This window comes from Rhagoletis zephyria, unplaced genomic scaffold (genome assembly GCF_001687245.7).
Source record: "Rhagoletis zephyria isolate East Lansing unplaced genomic scaffold, Rhagoletis_zephyria_1.1 Rzeph_scaffold_00911, whole genome shotgun sequence".
In the NCBI taxonomy this organism is placed as follows: Eukaryota; Metazoa; Arthropoda; class Insecta; order Diptera; family Tephritidae; genus Rhagoletis; species Rhagoletis zephyria.
In genome coordinates this window covers 125,368-146,498 of record NW_016157995.1, presented here as the reverse complement: position 1 = coordinate 146,498, position 21,131 = coordinate 125,368, and the positions used below count along the sequence as shown (strand labels likewise).

The following is a 21,131-nucleotide window of genomic DNA, read 5'->3' as shown; positions in this document are numbered from 1 at the left end:
ATCTTGAAATAGACTTAGAGGACACCACAAAATTCGAATGACTAAGTGCCTGCATATCAGTAAATCGTTAATTGTACCCGTTGTGCGCTACTGCGTGACATTTTAACCAATTTTAGATCAAAACTCATACCTTATGCACTACATACATTAGATACAAAACTATACCTACGACTATATTTTTCGAGCAACTGGGCCAATGTTTCATTCAGGGCAAATGCTCCGCGAACACTAATGATAAAATTTGGTACACGCATAACAAAGGGTTAATTTCTTTGTTTACATTTTTTGACATTACAGTCAGCTATGAGAGAGCTCGACTGAGTTGTCATTTCTACCTTGTTGAATATACCTTGCCTCCTTCGTCCAGGTGGTGAACAAGATCGCAGCTGATTTTTTTTTATATATTTATTAACTTATTTATTTATTTACTTACTTTCGAACACAACTCATCAATTCCATTCCCAGTCGCCATGATCGAGCAATCGTCGGCGAAATACGTTCGTTTCGCTGCTGGCTGGGTAAAAGTACATTCATATACATACATGCATACATAAGTATCTATCTTTCTTATATATTTTATTTAACACCAAGCGCAATATATTTTGTCTGTGTTCAAAGCTGAAAAATATTTACTGAGCTAGCGTTGCTTAATTTAATACATAAAATTTGTCAAGCGTTAATAGCTAGCGTACATGAATATGTATGCAGTGTGATACGATGAACATTTTTTATAACAAAAAATAGGTATGTTTTCACATATACGTAGCTTATAACTTTATGGCCTTATTCATGAAAAATAAAGTAGCTTCAAAAAAGGTTTATAAACTGAAAAATGTATGAAAACATCATTTTATAAAGCTCTTTGATATTACGTTCAAATTGGCCCCATTTAACTTGTTAAATGAAAAAGAGCTTTTTGGAAAACACAATCGTCCACATTGAACATTTGGAGTTAACTTTGACGGTTGTTTAATTACCAATAAAAATTCAAAAAAAAAATATTCAAAATCAAGTTTTTGTGTTTCAATTTGTTTTGTGCGAATGTCTGCTTCAGGATATTATCGCATACGGATTACTTAGAGACTTCAAAATGTTTAGTTCCTATGCACTATTTATCTCTGCGTACGATGAGACCTCATGGGAAATAACTATTTACCGCCTTTGCCTCTTTTTTGGCGGGCAGACATGCATACTATTTTGATATTTTTTGATAATTTTTAATTTTTAATATTTTTCAGAATATAAATTTTTTGAGCGTTGGCGTGTCAAATGAAAGCTTTTGGATCTTTCTGATTGGCCGGAGCAGAAAGCTTTCTGATACAACTCTGCGCTGAACGGGTTTTCAAACGAGTTAAATGATTTAACTGGTTCAATTTTCCAACAACAATTGCATGCGATTTAACTTGTTTATGAACATGTTTTGTTCATTTAACTGGTTTAAGCCCATTTAACATGTTTAGCTCGTCAATTTGAACGTAGTACAAACCTACTTTATTTTTTATGAATAAGGCCATTAATCTATAAACATGTAGATATATAAATATGGGTTATAATATGTATGTTATGTTATGTGATATATAGAGGCCTAACCGCCAAAAAACTTAAGCAACATTTATGTGTAGTTTTGCATTACAGAGAAATCATTTCAAAATAACCAATTATATCGTTCGAATCATCTAAAATAAACTGTTTTACTTTTGAAGTCGGGGCGTTATAGCCTCTACGGGATATTATGAATTAGCCATTGGTTGGGGTGATTGATCACCTAATTAGCATTCATCATGCAATTACTAAAACCCTTAGAATCTGTGGGGGGTCAACCAGCTTTCGAAGTACATACATATGTATGTTCCATTGCATAAGTCCTCTGCATAGGTAAATTGAGTTGTATTTGTACAATGCGATAGGCAAAGTCACGTTTTGTAAATTTTGGAGAATCTTGCTTTGCTAAAATTTGCCGTATTGTTTTGTTTTTGCAGTTTTTGTATATACATAATTATTTTGATTTAATCGTTCGAGGCCTACCTATACCGCCGGTAAAACCAAAATTTTTTTTAATTTCATTGGCATCTTTGGCAAAATAGCAACGTCCTATGTAGTTGTAAAAGTTATAAAACTCGCGCGATCAACTGTTTTCTATAAATATGGACGTATATAAAAAATAAATATTGGCGAATGATTATCATTAGCGCACACGATTCCACGTATACTATGAGAATGTATGTATGTACATATGTATATGCAGCTATATGCTAATGCAAACACCCCTTTTGGACATATGTATATCTTTCTAGTACACGACGACGACGGCCGCTGCCGTTGCCGCTACAGTGGCGCCCACTTTTGCATTACGCATCCCCACACAGCCTCCTCTTGGTATCAATAGTATAGCAGAGTAGTCTCTGATATGCGTGCGTAAGTTTGTCATAAATCGTTTTTTTTTTTCTTCTTCTACAAATCAAAGTTTTGGCCACACTTACCAATTACTTAATTAACGCTATAAGTTCGTCTTACATGCGATGATGATGGTTGTATATTTTTTCTGCGGTAACATTGTGCATTATTAAGACACAGTAGAGTTTACACAAACTATTGAAAAATCAATAACATATTTTGAACACTTTTTTTTATCAAGCACGTACTTCGTTAACCAATTGTGTATGCCAGCGTAACGTATGTAATAGAAGTTGTTGTTATGTGAACATTATATTTTACAATAAACCAATGCGATAAATACAAACTTTCCAACTATATAGTGTTACTAGTTTTTGTTTGCAAAAAAGTGATAAATATTAAATGGAGCACACCAGGTGATACACAATAATCCTGACGGAACAAAAAGAAAACTGACAAACAATTAAAGGCAAATAGTACACAACAAGGTGTTGAAGATGTTCGTATGTTTTGTCGTTGAACGAAGAACGTAATGTTTAGCGTTAAGTCAAAAATTAAAAAGTAATTATTTGGTTTGTTCCTACATTCAATAATACAAGGTTCGATAAACTGACAGTTGTCTCTCTCGCACCGCTCCCTTAGCAGTGGCACGGTGTTGCTTCTTTGCAAATTTACATTTTGTGCAATATGTTTATTTTTATATGCATATGAAGCATATTTAACTGATGAAAATATAAACTGTTTTTAAATTGGATATTTACATCATTACTCATAGTAGTCTTATTTTAATTTTGAGTCATTTTGCAGTTTTTATACAGCTAAATAGCACATAAATTACGTAAATCACGTAGATGTATCAATATTACGCCCAACATTTCGTTTAAAATGCCAGATTTCCTGCAAACACATTAGAATTTACAAAAGGAATTTCAGTACTAATTGCCTACTTTGCGTACTGCTCTACTACCATTTTCGCACGAAGAGATTTCGTTCAACCTTGCAACCTTTTGCAAGGAGTGTCAAACCGCAGCTGCCAATAATTATCTAACCTTGTATTATTGAATCATGAGGTTTGTTCCACACGAGCCCGATCAGCCCAGAAAGCGTTTCTCACGCTAGAAAAGTGAGTAATATAGAGCGAATACGTTCCAATTTTGGGTAGTAAATGTCTTCTTCTTTGTGCACGAAATAGCCCGAACTTTTTTTCCGGGCACAAATGTGCAAAAGGACAATTTGAAATAACAGCTGTTGTTGTTTAAATCGGAAAGCAAACTTTATTTCATTTCATTTAATTTAATTTATTGAATTTATAAAACACAAAAGTGGAAAATACAACAGAATTTTCAGAAAATGTGGTTATTTGGTAATTTTATTAGCGATATAAGATACATATACGTAAAATCATAGTTTAGGCACGATATTTTAATTCCGAGCACGAAATGCGGTTTAAGCGTTCTTCACGCTCCGGGCACTTTTGCCACGTGTTGACACATTTTTGACACTTGTGAGAGAGTAACTTATTTTTACGCTCTAATTAGGGGAGCAGCCCGAAAAGCGTGTGGAACAAAGCTATTATGTGTGGCTAACGAACCAACGTTAAAAATGAACGAGCGGTAAAGAACAATCGAAGAAATATCGATTGCAATACAAAAATCTTAATAGTGGGATTCAGGAAACGTGACAAAAAAGGGCTGCAAATGTAGCATTTGTTCTTTTTTTTCAATTCATATTTGCCATCCGGACTTGCTATAGGTCCTTCATACAACTTTGTTTGCAACGTTGCCATTTTGCGACGCTTTATGACGTTCCATAACGCTAATGGAAAATCATTACATTATGAATTTATTGACGTTTTTTGCTCGATTTTAGAGATAAAAAAACGACGAAATAACGACGAACACTATATATGTCAGTTAATAAATAAAAATAATGAGGTGCTAGATGCAGGAATTGTGAAATGTAAAAAATTAATTGTAAATGTTTGGCTCAGGAACAAACTGTTTACGGTCAAACGTTAAAAATGGACGAACAGTATAGACCAACCGACCAACTATCGATTCCAATACAAAAATCTTAATATTTCTACTAATGAGGTGCTTGGGTGACTTTTGCTATGGTGCTACAAAGAACGTAAATATACGTTCTTTGGGTCAAAGAACGTGAATCTATAAGAAGAGACAACACGTTATACTTGTACCGAGTTTGAACATAAGGAGCGTGCCTTCTCCTTTCATCCAATCAAAAAACGTATTTAGGCAAAAGGGAAGGCCTGCTCCTGATGTTACCACTCGCTACAATTATAGCGTGTTGTCCCTTCTTATAGATTTACGTTCTTTGTTTGGGTGCTATCATTTGTTCCAAGTGGCTGCAAATGTTCGGAAAACTAAAGCCTGAGGAACATCCTGGTAACTCTTTTAAAATTAAATTTAATTTTTTCCATTGTCTTCCTATAGTTGTTTCACCATTTCGCTGTTCCGCCAACTGACGAGTTTATCATTCATATATTAAATGAAAAGGATTAAGTGTGCGTATTTGTGTTCATTTTGCTTTGTAAACGTTTTGCTATTTTGTTTCTTTGGGAATTTAACTTTTAACATTTTGGGTACGCAATATTACTAAGATATTATGCCACCCCCAAGACCGAGGGGAGTGGGATATAATACAGGAGTCACAACATCTAGGCCCAGCCCGAATACACCGATGTCTGAGAGACAGCAAATGGCACTGCTTATTCAGATGACGGCGAACTCGACGACAGGTAAGCTAAAGATTCAATAAGATCAATTATGCATTTTTTTAATAAGGTGACCAATGCACCTTATATGAATAAGTTAATTTTCACATACATACATATGTATGCAAACACATTTTCAGAGGCCTCAAGAGCGCACATCAAAAAGAATGAACACAAGAAAAGTGATGACGCCGAAGATGTTAACTCCTCTGAAAAGCACGATCACTCAGATACCAGCCGCGATAAATTGACTACTGATGAAGTTAATTCCGAAAGCAAAAGTGAACATGATGGCAATGGAAGTGCAGATACGGCTTCATCAAGTCAGGGTAAAAGGAATTTCTCAGACGTCGATGAAGACGAATTTGATGATTGTGATGACGTCAAGAAGAAAAAACGCAAAGAAGTAGATGCTGGCAAAGATTCTAAATCCACTTCAGCTGCACGACTACCCGGCCGCACTGAGAAGGCAATCAAGCAAACGACGGCGGCTAAGGGTTCACCGAATCCTAGTAAAAACTCGAATTCAACAGAAAAAGAGCAGTCTGACTTAACAAAAACTGGATTCACAAAACAATTTGAGGGCGATACGGAGGATGAGGAATTCAAAATGTCAGACTCTTTATATAGTGGCGGTTTGAAAGTACCACCTTTGAAAATTGTCATTCCACAACAGAACTGTTCTATAGATACAGATGGAAATGTATCGCGCACGGGAAAAATTAATACATCTCGCAATGCTGCCTTACCCTATGTAGTGAGTTCAAACACAAATGATTCCAGCGAACGTGAAGCCCAATGCAGTAGTCCAAATGAGAGTCCCATTAAAATTAACAACATGTGCACTGTTATGGATGAAAAGAATATGAAATTGTTAAATGAGGAAAAAAATCTACATCGTGTGCTTCGCAGCTCACATCGGAGTGGCATTACCAGCGCTGAGCGTAGTTCCAATAATTCGTCACCACAAATGCAGAGCAGCTCACCATCGCCAGCATCATCGAATGCTAACGAAGGTAATACAGAAAACAAGCTTTCGTTTACAAACGTCAGCGCAAGTCCGATACAACAAAACCCAACATATGAAAATGAGAATATCGTTAATTTGCCAAGTCCTTCCACATCATCGACCTCTTCATCGAAGGATGTACATTCGCATAGCGTCGAATTGCATCCACGTAAGCGTAAAATACGCTCAAAACACGATGACAATCACAATAACAAGAATAATGGCAATCATAATTCAAATACAGAAGCATCTTCGACCATTTCAGAAACACATTCACATGATTTTCCATTTACAAATTGTTTCCAAATGTATCTTAATATACGTAGGCAGATTGAGAAAAAGTGGCGAAATATTTATCCCATTAAACCGAGACCACCGCAAGGTTATAATGAATATTTACTAAACAAGAAAACCTATCTTCTTGCAAGTAACGAAAAGAAGGTTGAAACTGTAACGCCAGGTACGATACCGGCAAAAATGCAAGAAATTTTTAGTATCCAAGAACAAGAGCGCAATGAATTGCTACAGCGTCATATAGTAGAACGCGAAAAATTGTGCTTGAATGTTGAACAGGAAATGATACGAGTTCACTCGAAGGCTGCGCGTAATATTTCATGTCAACCCGTACCATATTCAGTATGCACGCTTCTTAAAGATCAAGAAGTCTATAATATACCGACATCTGAACAGGAAGAAAAGGATAAAAATGCGCGATATCGTTTCAATGGACGGCAACTATTAAGCTGGTTGCAGGATGTCGACGATAAATGGGATAAAATAAAGGTACGCGCTTGCATAGGCCGATCATGTGTATTTTTTATGAAGTGTAATATATTTTTAGGAAGCTATGGTTTTGCGCCACCATAATGAAGCTGAAAGCCTGCATGCCGTACAGTTGATGAATTGGGATATCGAACAGAAGAAACATAAGTTATGGGATTACAAATGTGAAACTGTAATTGATAAGGATCATGTACCTATAGTACACGTCAGCGATGACTTTGATCTTTTACCAGCATAAATTTTATCAATAAAATAATATGAAAACATAAATATATACATATATGAATTTTTAGTAATATCCCTGCAAACCATTTTTTCAGAGTATTCTGCATTGTAAAGAAATTTTAAAGAATTCGATAAGATTTAATTCGATTTTTTGTCGAATTTTCTAAAATGAAATAAATTACGCACACTTCCATTCTTTTACGAAATTTCTGAAGAAGATCTGTGAAGCAACGAAAATAATTCTGCTATGTGAAGAATATGTTTCAGAATTTTTCCAGAATTTTCCTTATTTTTCGCACAGAAATTTCTTTACGAGTTCGTGTCAACCACTTCATATAAAAATCGTTACAGAAATGAGATACTCCTAAAGATTTCGTTAGGATTTCGGGAACTTTGGTTTGCAGGGATGTTGAAAAGTTTAAGGATGCCTTCGTATTAGAGCCGATTGGCAAAATTTTTGTTATTGCCTAAAACGAACAAGCGATCTAGGGGCCAAATAAAAATACACCGGATTGGCACATATTTATGTACATATATCGTTTTATAGAGTATACCTGGTTCCCACTTATAGGACATGTACATATATTGAGGTTGAATGCGAGAAATTCATATTTCTGTTGAATTATGTATGTATAAATTCCTTTAACACTTCAGAACGATCGTTGGCTATTGATTTTTAATCTACTACATACTATTACATACACATTCTTGTTTAACTTAAAATCCTCGAAAATTTATCACATTTAATCTTCATTCATCATTTTAATAAAAAGTTCAGCTAATTTTTCTGCTTCATCGAGCATTTGATCTCGTTCCATGCCATTCGATATACGTTTAAAGTTTTGAATGCTCGATAGTAAATTTTCGAAGCTTTCCAACTGCTCTTCCATATCGCCTTCTTGCCCATCTATGTTGCCACCTTCCCAAGTTTTTTAACGAATTACAAATTACTAAAGGATTTTATATGTCTTATGAGAGAAATCGCTTACCCGGTACTTTAACATTAGACCAAATATTATTTTTTAATGCCTCGACGATTTCTTCATATCCTCCGGCTTCTTCAGCAGCCTCATCATTGCTGAGCTCTATTACATCAAACTGGAATTTACAGCATTCTTTTACGCTTTCATAAGTCAGCCCTTGTTTTGCATCATCAAAGAGTTTGCTAGTCAACAATAAGCCCAATTCGATGTCATTATTGGTTACAAGTTTGCAAAGGTCAGGCAGTTTTTGCTTAAATGATTTCTAAAAATATAGGAATTAAATTAGTAATTTGTTAACCGCAACTGGTAGTATAGAGATTTACATTGTCCGGATCGAAGTAGAACATTAGCATCTCTGTAGCCTTCAAAACATCTTCGGGTAGTTCACAGATATTGCCTTCATAGGGCAACAAAGCGATGGTATTTTCATAATACTTGGTTTTAAGATCACATAAATAAGTCAAATATGTGGATGAACCAATAGTAATAGACTCGGTGCTTTCTGTGGGATTTCCAATCGTGTTAAGGATACCTATAATAGTAAAAAGCTAATTATAATAGTCACCTAGCTTCATCGACAGTCGGGTCGACGTAACCGGAACGACCCGGATTTATATCTCCCCAAGGACTGTCCCTCTAGCAACACTTAATTTAAGAGTTATTCGCAAAAAACACTTGCACTTTGCACTTTTCGCATCATGTTTTGATGAATTTTATGCAAATAAATGGAGTAAATGAAAGTTGGTCTGCCCCTTCTTTGGCAACACAGAAAGTAGAATTCTACTGCCTGAGGGTTATAATCCCTAAGTGCGGCCGAATGCCGCCTACGCAAAAACGAGTAGGACGCCTGGTTCCGCTAAAGTGCGCTTTTACCCTATGATGAATCGACCTTTGATGGGATCGATCGCTTAACTTTCAATCAATTATTGTGAAAAAGCGGCAAATTTGATCACGTTTACTTTAGATACATACCTTTGATTATATTTTGTGGCTTCTCTTCTCCGCTAGACGTCAACACAACAATTGGTTTCATTATAAATAATACCCGACGAACACTTTATTTTAATACGCCCACAAATGTTTACGTTCAACAAGCTGGCTAAAAAATTAATTACTTGCTGGGTACAGCATGGCTCAGAAGAAAATATGGAATCAGTGGAACTGTACCACTCTATCCACTTATAGAATACATAATTTGAGTATTTATTAAATAAATTTTTGAAGTAAAATTTAGTAATTAAACACAATTGCCCACATGATTTGTTAACTATTTAATCTCTTTTTGTTTATTTACCTTGTAGTAAACAGCACCAAGAATCCATCGAAAACTTTGTATTTGCAAACAATTTACTTCTAATCCTTTGGAGCACCCTGTACTGTACTGAATCCATTTAATAATTTCGTACATTACATATCCCTGCTGTTTGACAATCGGCGGCTATTTTCTACGTGTCAATGGTATACGTGTAGTTAGTTAAATTAATTTCTTTGCTATTTACAAAAAAACAAATAAATATGCATACGGTACTAACGCGGGGCAATGCAACAGTTGCTTACTCGTTAAGCGTATTAGCCTGTTTAACATTTTGCTGCTTTCTTTCAACTGTATTCCTAGACAGCAGGACAACTGCACACGTAAACACCGTAAAAGTGTTGGTGTAAGTACTATGTATACCTGCATATTTGAAGGCAGGACCAATTTTTGTATACCTATTCATTATTCCAAAATTTATCATTGTGTATCAGTAAAAACGTGCCCGACTACGGCGCCTCGCGTGAGAAACATGACTTGGGCTTTCTCACCTTCGATTTGGAAACGAACCTCACCAGCCTTTTCAATTGGAATGTAAAACAATTGTTCCTTTACTTGACCGCGGAATATAAGACACAGGACAACGTACTAAATCAAGTTGTGCTGTGGGATAAGATCATTTTGCGTGGCGAAAATTCGGCGCTTGATTTTAAGAATATGAATACTAAATATTACTTCTGGGATGATGGCAATGGATTGAAGTGAGTTATTTGCTTAGCAATTTTATTGTACATACATATTTTTTAATTTCTTTTGATTCCACAGGAACAATAAAAATGTTTCATTATATTTGTCATGGAATATTATACCGAATGCCGGCTTGTTGCCTACTATCAAATCACTTGGCTCACACATCTTCAAATTTCCGGCTGAGTATTCAGTAGCTCCAGTGTAGGTTATGCCTACAATCATGTTTTGAACTTAATTTTCAATAAGTAAATTAAACACAAATTAGAATTATGTATATGAAAACAATACGTGCGTATATGTATGTACTTCTTAATTTCGATCCTCAATAAATAAGAGTTAATAGTAATGCGTTTTTTCCTCGTAAGCACAAGAAATCAGGAAGGTTTTGGAATAAAGGTCTACGGCTACAAAATCATTGAATTGGTCAATTTCTGATGCTTGCAGTGTTAAGGACGCCGGGTTCTAATGAATGTATTGTATTGATTTCTGAAAGTCCTCATAAAGATTAAAAGTCCAATAATGGGCGTTGTTCACAAATGGTTAGCTTTTAAAACAAATCTTCATAGCGCGTAAATCAATTCCCGGTGGGTTAAAAGTTGCCTGAGCGACACGAATTCCTGTCCCATCAGCGGCATTTCTCTCTCTTCCCATCAGACGGGCGACGCTTTAAAAAAATATATATTTTTCTTTATAGGTATTTTTCAAATTTTCAATACCTGCAAGCACGAGCTGGCAATCCCCCTAATCGTTGATAACTTCGATTCCCCATTCAAACGCAATACTTCAAAAGTTCCAGCACATTTTGGTTTTATCTAAAATATTTTTTTTATTTACGGGCTGTCCTTTGGTAGTCTGCTAAATAAACTTAGGTAGAAAAAACTTATACATAAGTCAATTTTTAAACATTAAGTTATTGTTATTTTTTTTTTTTGTTCTTGTTGTGGTTGGGTTCGCGAAGTTTTACACAATAAATGAATATGATTTCTATGCATTACAAATACTTTTTTGTGCTTAGATATACATATATATGTATTATATATATTTATATGTTTTACTTTAAATGTTTATGACTAATCAGTATGTGTAAGTGTGTGATGTATACTTATAAATTATTCACTTTTTAATAGCTTAATTATTAACACTCAGAAGACGCAGTTTCTGTCGACAGTTTGTGCAAGTCAGCGTAGTTGGCTATGGCACGATGTAGGAACTCGTATTGTGCCTGCAAATATTTAACGAAAAATTTACATAAATTATTACAGCGTTAATTACTTGGCAATTTTTTACTTTTACACTTACAAATGAATTTAATAGCCTTGGCCGCTGAGATCGTATCTTTCTAGCCGTTGAACAAATATCAATGCTCTTTTCGGTTCTCAACTGCTGCACCAATATGCACATGGTCACAAATATTGAGCTCCTATCGGTGCCCAAACTACAAATAATACGACACATAGGTATTTTTTCTTTCATGGAAAAAAAGCGTTATTTATGCGCTTAAATTACCTGCAATGCACAGTCAGGGGTGATTTACAACCAATACTTTTATCTCTGTTATGATGATTTAACGCCTGATCGACGAGTTCTATAATACCACGGCAAACTTCTGGCACCTCACCATCGACAGTCGGCCAGCCGTTATATTGAAATTGTGTCACTTTTATTGTATCATCAATTTTACAATTTGTTACGTTGAATTCGCGACGCGTATAGTATGGACAGCTTTCACTTTGCATATATTTTACAAGTATATGATCGTATTGAATCTCATCATCTGCCCAGTAGCGTGGACATTTTCTGGGTCCATCACCAATCTGTAAAAGCGCCATGATGCAAAATTGTTTTGAATTATTTACACATGTACATATATACTTGTGTCTTGCTACCCTAGAGTGAAAAGAACCTTTTGTGAAGCCTCATATTTTGATGTAGGAAGCAAAAATGCTTCGTCAAAAGGATTAAGGTACATGTTTTATTTTTTTTTGCCGATTATATTCGATGAAAGGCAAGTCCAAAAGAGAAATAGTACGAAATTTTTTTATTAACATCGAATACATCTGATTCGTATAGAGTTTTGATTTACTTTACACGAGAAAAATGTTGCATTCAATGTCTTCCATAATATGTGAAGAAAGTGCTACAAGTACTTTTCCTACTCTGTAGGATTTTTTAAAATTGACTTAGCAACTTTTCACTATAAGCTAGCGAGAATTGATCGAAGGATAATAAAATTTGCTTACCTCAGATATCATCACAAGTGTGGTTATACTTTGTTCAGATATCATGCGCCAAAAATCACCAATTGTATTTTCCAAGGGATCCTGTGTAATTATAAATGCTTCTGAATTATCATAACCCTCGATAAATGAGGCGTTTATGTAGGTGGAGTTCTCTTTCATCGGTATGGGTGTTAGTATAACCTGAAATTGAGGATATACATATCTTTATTTTATATTTTAAAATCAAACGAATAAACGTTATCGGTATATTCCTCGATATTATCTATATCTCTATCGATGTAGCTACGCTGCTACTTTAGCGTATTCGTTCTATTCAATTTAGCATAGTTCTGTAGCTTTAAGATAGTATAACACTGTTCGTGTACAGCTGTTAATACTTGCGTAAAACTCTATTTTACGCACTAATTTATTTTAGTTTAAAATGTAAATATGCATACATACATAAAAATACTTACTCGATTGCGGTCGTAAGGTATGATTGATTCGTTACGATTCTTCGACATATTTTCCTCATTGCTGCCCACGGCCGAAGATTTTGCTGCTTCATCAGTTATGGCAAGAAGTTTCTATAAAAAAGTAATATTAATATAAACAAAAGAAGCAAATAGAAACCAAAAACAGTGCTTAGCTCAAACTTAGCTAACCTCAAATTCTATTTCTAATTTGCTTTTATCCTTGCCATCGTTCAATTTTTGCTTGAGGCTATCAATTTTACTGGAAAGTGAAACAGCCGACAGCTCCGTATTACCGAACTGTGCAATATCAAGCAATGAACGATATAGAAAAATATATTGTTTCTGCAAATTAGAAAAAAAACGTTTTAATGAAATTTGCATATATTTCTATATTAATTTCGTAGTCAGCGCCTCACCAATGATTGTACAAGGAAATTTCGCTGGTGCCGCAAGTCGCATACCGTATTGAATATCGATACTTGGTCTTCCTCCTCCAGCTGTTGTATAAGTGAATCTAATGCGACAAGCGTACCTGTACGGCCCACCCCAGCGCTGCAATGCACCAAAATGGGGCCGCGCTGCACTGAGTAAACTGCATTGATTTGTCGAACAAATTTTATAATGCCATGTGGATGTTCTGGTGCCATGAAGTCCTTCCACACCAAATAATGATACTGTGTAATTTGGCGCCGTTCTTCATCTTCTTCATTCCCAGTCGCATTACGGCGTGTTACATCCAAATTACGCACCAAATAATCGCCAAGTTTCTTTTCAGCTACAAATTTCACAGTGATTTCGCCAAACTGTTTTGCATCCGATATCTTTTCAGGCCAATATTTTGCACATTTCGATTTATTATACTCTTCCAAATTTGTTAACATGACTATAATCTCCAGGTGTTGCTCCCAGATCATACGCCAGAAGTCACTTACAGTACTCTCCATGGGGCCTTGTGCACAAATGAACTTTTTACGCTCCTTGTAGCCAATAACAAAGTTAGCATTTATATAATCAGAGCCTTGTATGCCATTTAGCTGGGACAATTTCACCCGTGTCTGATCGTAAGCCTTGATATCTGGATAGCGATTCTTCGATGCATTTTCTTTCATATCAGAGTTTTTAGTTGTACGATCGCTAAATCGATTAGGCAACATTTCGTATTCGCGTAGAAACCCATAGTCAGTGTCCTTATGACGATTTCGATATGCTGTGCATAAATCCGTCTTATGAATTGGACCGATGTCCGATGCCTTGCCATTGCCTGAACCAATAAAGTGACGATGATTTGGTGTGCGACCACGGAATAGCGCGCGACTATGGGGGAGAGTATAAAATTAAATATTAATTATTTTGAAAATTAAAGCCAGCGTCACTTACCTTAATGAATCCCTCAAGCTGATCTCTTCGCCTGGCACGGAATTCTTTGTATTGTAATGATGCAAGAAACATGTGGCCACAATGAGCACCAAAACAATGCCAATGAGTATGGCAAGCGCTTGTATGACTATATTAAGCACCACTGATAAATCTTGATCAGCTTGGAAGTTTTCGGGCACAGTACCAGGTGTAATTATTTCAAAATAATTACTGTATGCAGTAAGTACAACATCGCCATCGCGTACTAAAAAGAGTAGAGGATTTAGTCGATAATTATGCGCTTACAAGGCTCGTATTTGTCGTTATCCACATATCGACTGCTGAGTGGAAGATTGACCTATCTCAGCGGCCAGTTCGAAAACACCGTATCTCAAAGAACTTTTCAAGAACGCCGTTTCAGAATTCGTTTCAAAAACGCCCTATCTTAGCTGCAGAATCAAAAATGCCCTATCTCAGCACATTTTCAATACATTTTGAAGTGAGATAGAGCGTTTTTGAACTAATTTCTCAGATAGGGCGTTTTTAATAAAATTCTGAAATAGGGCGTTCTTGAAAGGTTTTTTAAGATAGGGCATTTTCGAACTAGGTGCCGAGATAGGTCGATCTTCCACTCAGCAATCTATATAGTTTTTGTTGAATTCATTCTTATTTTTTTACTCTTTATTTACACTATTATTTTTTATTTTTGATATTTATCTAAATATTTATCATAATCGATATACAAAGATTGAGATAATAACAATTGATATATTTATCGATATATAATTAAAAAAATGTTTTATTGTGTTTACCTTGCAAACCATTTTTTCACAGTATTCGTCATTGTAAAGAAATCTTAAAAAATTCGTTAAGACTTAATTCGATCTTTTGCCGAATTTTCTAAAATGAAATAAACTACGCACACTTCCAATTCTTTTACGAAATTTCGGAAGAAAATCTGTGAAGCAACGAAAATAATGCTGCTATGTGAAGAATATCTTTCAGAATTTTTCCAGAATTTTCTTTATTTTTCGTACAGAAATTTCTTTACGAATTCGTGTCAACCACTTCATATAATTTTCTTTGAAAATTCGTAAAAAAATCGTTACATAAATGAGATACTCCTAACGTTTTCCTTAAGATTTCGATATAAATATTAGTATTATTCTTGATATAATTAGCGTATGCAACATACTCACCTATAACCTCCAGAAACCCCGTATAATTACTATTCATATCGATCTCTCCATCGACTACTTCGTCTGACGCCAACTGGTAGCTTGGCACAGCATTCGAATTCGATTCATTTTCGCTAAGCATCAGATTATCGAAACGTATATCATTGTTGACGCCTGCAATAACTTTGGGATTACGTCTACGTCGTCGCCGGCGTTTTTTATCTAGAATCTTTGAGGCGGCTTCGGTGAGATTACTGGCTTTAAGTTGTTCGCGCTGTGACATTTCTGGTGCAGTTTTAATAATAGCTGTATAACACAAATATTTGATTCATATACCTACACATATGTACCAAAAAATTCCGCTTCGAATAAAGTACATACAATTTTTCGCAAAATATGCAAACTTTCACGAAAATTCAAAAAACTCGAAAATCTAGCAACTTCAAAATTGCACTTTGTTATACTAAAATTGACTGGTCTATAAACGGCATAAAAAAATCTGAATAGAAAGTTGCAAGTTCATTGAATTTTCCTGAGTTTTTGCAGAAAGTTTAGAGATTTTATTTCTATATTCTTTGCTGTAGTAAGGACTTAATTTTTATAAAAAAATTATCGACAAGAAATTAGAATGAAAAACTTTAAATTTTGCTATACTAATATTAAATAGTCTATAAAACTGTATACTTAGAAAATTGCAAATTTATTGAATTATCTGAGTTTTGCAAAAAGTTTAGAGATTTTATTTTTATATTCTTTGGTGTAGTGAGAACTATATATTTATTAACAATATCGAAAAGCAATTAGAATGAAAAACTTTGCATATATGCGAGAAGTTCTCTGTGCCCATACTTTTGTTCGTCACAGTATATAATCAATAATTTTCTTACCGTCCGTAGATATCTCTGTGTTTGGAATATCGACTTTCGAAAGCGTGGCTGGCTCACGTGGTTGAATGCGCAAAAATGGCTGACCACGCAGACACTGGCGGCAAGCTTTATCTGCCTCAACTGCTGTCAAGCCTTGGTGTTCGAAAAATCGTTTGCCATCGCCCAAAAATACTTCCGATCTATATTGGGCATCGGAGAACATCTCCGCCAAATATGCGCCACCTTCAGTGTTATTTGGCGAATGCACCTCTTGATAGGTGGAAATGTTTAGCTTTTCGGGCGATGCCAACTCATTCTTATTATTGCCCATACGCACTAAGTACAGACGATAGCAACATATGGGACCATTACGTTCACTGATACGAGGCACAAAGAGTTTAAATACGCATTTATCATCGGCTGCCTTCACTTTCGTCCACATGATACGACTGATGGTATCGGGTACTGCAATGGGCATCGTGCATTGTGCATTGGCAGGTACACCGATTTTGCGATGGCGCGTAATAGCCGAAACTGTGACTGTGTAGTTTGTATTGGGATTTACACCGTTGTAGATTGTGCTATGATGCGGCTCGTCGACGCGACGTATTTTCGGTCCCCATGTTTCATTGCGCAATTTTCCATCAAGCTTATATATGACGAGACCATCTAATTGTATGTGGTAAGAAACCACTTTGCCATTTGGCACTTTCGGCATATGCCATCTAACGGCGACTGAGTGACGGGTGTTGTTTTTGTGATCACATGAAATATATAGATCTGTAGGCTCACTAGCCACACCATCCATTGTTGTGCCATTCACCACTTCTGACCAGGGTCCACATTGCTTTGTGAGGTCACTACAGGCGCGTACCTTAAATTCATACTCGGTGGCAGTTTTGAGATTATCAAACATATATGGCAAGTTTCTAGAATTTTGCTGATATACCGTTTCTTCGACAATGCGCGGAATTTCTCCAGCTTCGGCAACCACCAGCTCATAGTATTGTATGTAGGGGAGCATATCAAGTGGCGGTGGATCCCAGCCAATTGTGATAGTTGATGGTGTACTACCAGTGGTGCCTACTTTAGGTATAAAAATCGGATCTTTTTCCAATGTACGTATCGGTAGCGGATACTGATATGGCGCCCCACTTCCAATACTATTCTTTGCACTAATGCGCAGTGTATAGCTGGTGTTCGGCTGAAACTTCTCCAATACATACGAAGTATTGCGGCCACCAATTATGTGATTATAATATTTCAATGTGCTGGAACCTTCCTCCTTATACTGTATGAAGTATTTTTGCACTGGATCATTACCATCGTTAACAGTCCAATTTAAATATATTTTATCTGCGCCCACTGCTTTAACATAGTCAATGCTCACTTGTGGTACATCCATAACCAAAACTGCCATATCCTTTTTCGACACAATCGCGCCAAGTGTATTGTAAGCAACACAACTATATGTGCCATTCTCTTTCTTGTAGACTTCTGTCAAACTAAGTGTATGATTAACATGTGTAGCATTTACCAAACTGAGATTCGTGGCTTTATCCAAGAAATCAACGGCTGAATTTTCATCTTTCAACCATTTTAATTGCTTATAAAATGTTTCGTTGTGTGGAAATACTTCCAAGAGGCAGTAGAGTTCCACAGCGTGGCCGATCCTTTGCTTCACCTTCTCTTCGCTGCTCGCAACGATGCGCGGCGACTGCAGTACTTGCACGGTAAAGCTGGACACACTACCATTTCGTGTTGGCTCGCATGAGTAGATGCCCGCATCAGCAAAATGTGTATCGGCCACAAATAATGTACTTTCGTAACTACGTTTCGTTTCTTCTTCGATTTCATTGATGCTTTCAATGGCAGACGGCTTGGTGAATGTGGAGGTTACCCTGGATCAAAAAATAAAAAATAGTAATCAGTTTTATTAGAAAAAGGAAAATGCTAAGATGTCATACAATTTGTATAGAAGTGATCTTCCAATGAGAGTTCGACTATAATTAATTAACGCTTACATCATGCCCCTAATTAACAACTAATTGGCCAATCCAATCCAAGTTTTAGGTGTACATATGTATGCGTGTGTGTTTATTCGTTATATGTATCATGATATGTATATCCGTATGAGCGTAAATAAATAAATAAATATATTTACGTCTGTACAGAGCCATGTAATTATGCATATACAAGCAACAAAGCATTATAACATTATCAATACAATAATATTTATTGATTTTTTATTAAAGTCGAAAAATATTTACCTTTTATTGTTATTCGCAATAACTTCTTCGTTGTGTTTCCATGTGACATTGCTTACAAACTGTTGTGTTGTATTACAGATAATTGTAAAATTATGGCCAATCTCAACGGCTATCAGTGCTGAAAGTGAAAAACAGATAAAATAGAGTTAAAAAACTACAAAAGAAAAAAATTTTGTATTTCGAGGATCAGTGGTTAAAGAAAAACGTATGTATTATTACATCTACTTTATAGTGTATCCACCCTCAACAAGTGTTTAAGCCAAATTTATGTCTTTGTTGTCGACAAAGAAAATAATATGGTTTTTAATAGTTACTTATTTATATCAGAAACGTATTACTACTAATGATATTAGCTGATTATTTTATATTATTTTGATATCCGCCGGAAGTCTGGGAATTCACACACAAGCCGTACTACCGGGATGGGACGCACTAAGCTGTAGGCGACGTTCTCTATTAACAGGAAAGTTTTCAGTAAGCAGCTTTACTAGGATTTAAACTAAGTGGAATAATTTAATTAAAGTAAGTATATTTTTTTAATGTTCATTTAATCTAAAGGCTACCATATTATTAAGACTATATCTTCTTAAAGGAGTTACGCAAATATATGTGCATAGACACTTTTTCTGTGATGTATGTACATAGTTATTTCTCGGCTGTTCCCGCTTCTCACACCCCTTGAAATGACCAACTGATTGGGCGTCGTCAGCGTACACTCATACCAGAATTTCCTCGCACATTCGCCTCTTTAACAGAAAACTATCACAATATGAAAAATTCTTGATTTTTTCCTGCAATTTATTGGATAAGACACTTTCAATATTTTGATTAAAAATACTTTATTCTTTTTATATACTCAACAAACGAATAGCATTAAGTCATATATAAATATATACATAAGTACACACCACTTCTGTATACTCCACCCCGTTTAATGCGTTTTGGAAAATTTTTCTAGGTATTTTTAGTTGTATCTTTCCAATTTATACTTCCTACCTTGAGATTGTGCTCCTTTTAGCTGTTCATTCATAAGTAAAATCATGCAAATGAGTATTTTTAAAGTCGAAAACAAAAACATCCGTCTCCGGCATAAAATGTAGCGAAAAGTATTCTCCACATTTGTTTGGCTCATTTTTTGTGTCTGTTTTTGTTTTCTGCGGGCAGTCGTTTCACTTATTTAATAAAAACTTAATTCTATTTTCTTATTACAAGCACTATACAAAAATATTTTAAGCGCAACATCACAACTGTAAAATATTCGATATATGCCGGATCCACAAACAAATTTATACTTCCTAATACACAAGGCAGGGTTGTTTGTTCTTGAAATTCCAAAGTTGCTTGTAAATGAAACAAAAATGGAACAGGTATAAATGTGAAACACAGAGAGTTGGGATGGAATATAACGATGAAATTAACTGCAACAATTTAGAAATTTTTCAAATTGTATAAATAAATATAATTTAGTTCATAGTTCAAGATCGAAAAATACGTAAGGGCAATAATAAATAAATTGCCATTTAAAAAAAACTGATAAAACAAAAAAAATTTTAAATAATGCAGATCGAAATTAATTTTGCACCATACGTTGTATTATTTCAATACTGTTTCTTGTCATACATTATTTTATAAATAAATGCATGAAAATTGCTTAATTTAAGTAAATTTAATGAGCTAAAATTAAAAAAAAAAAAATTATATCGATTTTAAACGATGTGGCACTGTATGCTTTATAATGCTACGTTTAGATTGAGATACATCAGGAAACGCCTGCAACCAGTAGAGGTTTCAAATGGTGTAACCCCACGTCTCCATTTTCTACTAAAAGTATTTTAACGTTGTCCCGTTTTCTCATGAGGGGCAACTTGTTGTTAACATGTTTATACGTAAGATATTTGCAAATAAAAATAATTTGCAAATACCTAACTCACTGTTTATTCGATGGTGAAAAATTCTTTCTTAATATTAATTAATATAAAAAGGCAATAATATGACCATCGAAAAAGAAAATAAAGTTAAAAAATGGCAACGTCTTGATTATAAAAAAGGCAATAAGATGACCATCGAAAAAGAAAATAAACCTAAGAATGGCGGCGTCTTGCGCTTATTTGCAAATAGTACCACTAATCAATACTTATTTGCGTGATTTAGTTATTTGCAAAAAAAAAAATTAACTCAGCATTTATACGGAAAAGGTTACCATTATGCAAATGAAAACGTGCGTATAAACGTAGTATATCTTAACATATCACTTTCATAATGGCATAAAGCCAATCGGATCGATCTGTACCCTGTGTAGAAGGTGCAGTAAAATGAAAAATGAGTTGTCAATCTACGAAATGACAGCTGATGTAAAGACAGCGATGGTAATGCTTGGATTATAATGGAAGTAACGGAACGGAGTGAACTGTCACTTAATTATCTATTATATGGGCAATGAATTCAAACGATTATAATGCACTTGAACGCAATGTAAAACGGAAGCATCTAAAATCAATAGATCCTTACGAATTCGCCGCGATTCGTTACGATTCGCCCGTGTGTTATATCCAAGGTATAATAAATTCGGCAAGACAGATATGGTATAACATTTGAAATTTGCCGTCTCCACCTGACATTTCTCTCTTAACACTGCT

The 21,131-nt window shown here is 35.2% G+C and overlaps 4 protein-coding genes and 1 long non-coding RNA gene across 6 annotated transcripts; 3 read left to right on the top strand and 2 right to left on the bottom strand.

The window, feature by feature from the left end:
• Positions 1-2,037: 2,037 nt before the first annotated feature.
• Positions 2,038-2,797, top strand: LOC108362033 (uncharacterized). Its single transcript, XR_001847402.1, has 2 exons — positions 2,038-2,219; positions 2,295-2,797. It is a non-coding gene; the product is annotated as an uncharacterized LOC108362033 (long non-coding RNA).
• A 2,035-nt stretch (positions 2,798-4,832) lies between these two features.
• On the top strand, positions 4,833-7,200 carry LOC108362032 (putative uncharacterized protein DDB_G0285119). Its single transcript, XM_017614860.1, has 3 exons — positions 4,833-5,152; positions 5,269-6,920; positions 6,979-7,200. The coding sequence occupies exons 1-3, from the start codon at positions 5,020-5,022 to the stop codon at positions 7,156-7,158; spliced, it is 1,965 nt and encodes a 654-aa protein (XP_017470349.1). The 5' UTR covers positions 4,833-5,019; the 3' UTR covers positions 7,159-7,200.
• Positions 7,201-7,730: 530 nt separating this feature from the next.
• Positions 7,731-9,273, bottom strand: LOC108362031 (uncharacterized). The gene is made up of 4 exons (XM_017614859.1): positions 9,101-9,273; positions 8,452-8,660; positions 8,135-8,390; positions 7,731-8,064 (listed from the first exon to the last, which is right to left on the bottom strand). The coding sequence occupies exons 1-4, from the start codon at positions 9,159-9,161 to the stop codon at positions 7,889-7,891; spliced, it is 702 nt and encodes a 233-aa protein (XP_017470348.1). The 5' UTR covers positions 9,162-9,273; the 3' UTR covers positions 7,731-7,888.
• Positions 9,274-9,506: 233 nt separating this feature from the next.
• Positions 9,507-10,476, top strand: Spase22-23 (Signal peptidase complex subunit Spase22-23). The gene is made up of 3 exons (XM_017614858.1): positions 9,507-9,786; positions 9,875-10,141; positions 10,206-10,476. Exons 1-3 carry the CDS (start codon positions 9,644-9,646, stop codon positions 10,333-10,335), a joined length of 540 nt encoding a protein of 179 aa, XP_017470347.1. The 5' UTR covers positions 9,507-9,643; the 3' UTR covers positions 10,336-10,476.
• Positions 10,477-11,185: 709 nt separating this feature from the next.
• Ptp69D (Protein tyrosine phosphatase 69D) lies at positions 11,186-19,838 on the bottom strand. 2 transcript variants are annotated; one of them, XM_017614848.1, is made up of 12 exons: positions 19,492-19,838; positions 18,496-18,613; positions 16,247-18,126; positions 15,381-15,665; positions 14,203-14,446; positions 13,242-14,139; positions 13,015-13,167; positions 12,826-12,936; positions 12,371-12,550; positions 11,637-11,944; positions 11,430-11,565; positions 11,186-11,352 (listed from the first exon to the last, which is right to left on the bottom strand). In XM_017614848.1, exons 1-12 carry the CDS (start codon positions 19,625-19,627, stop codon positions 11,266-11,268), a joined length of 4,536 nt encoding a protein of 1,511 aa, XP_017470337.1. In that variant the 5' UTR covers positions 19,628-19,838; the 3' UTR covers positions 11,186-11,265. The 2 variants fall into 2 exon arrangements, with proteins under 2 accessions (XP_017470337.1, XP_017470338.1); XM_017614849.1 differs by having other exon boundaries at positions 15,381-15,644.
• Between the last annotated feature and the right edge of the window lie 1,293 nt (positions 19,839-21,131).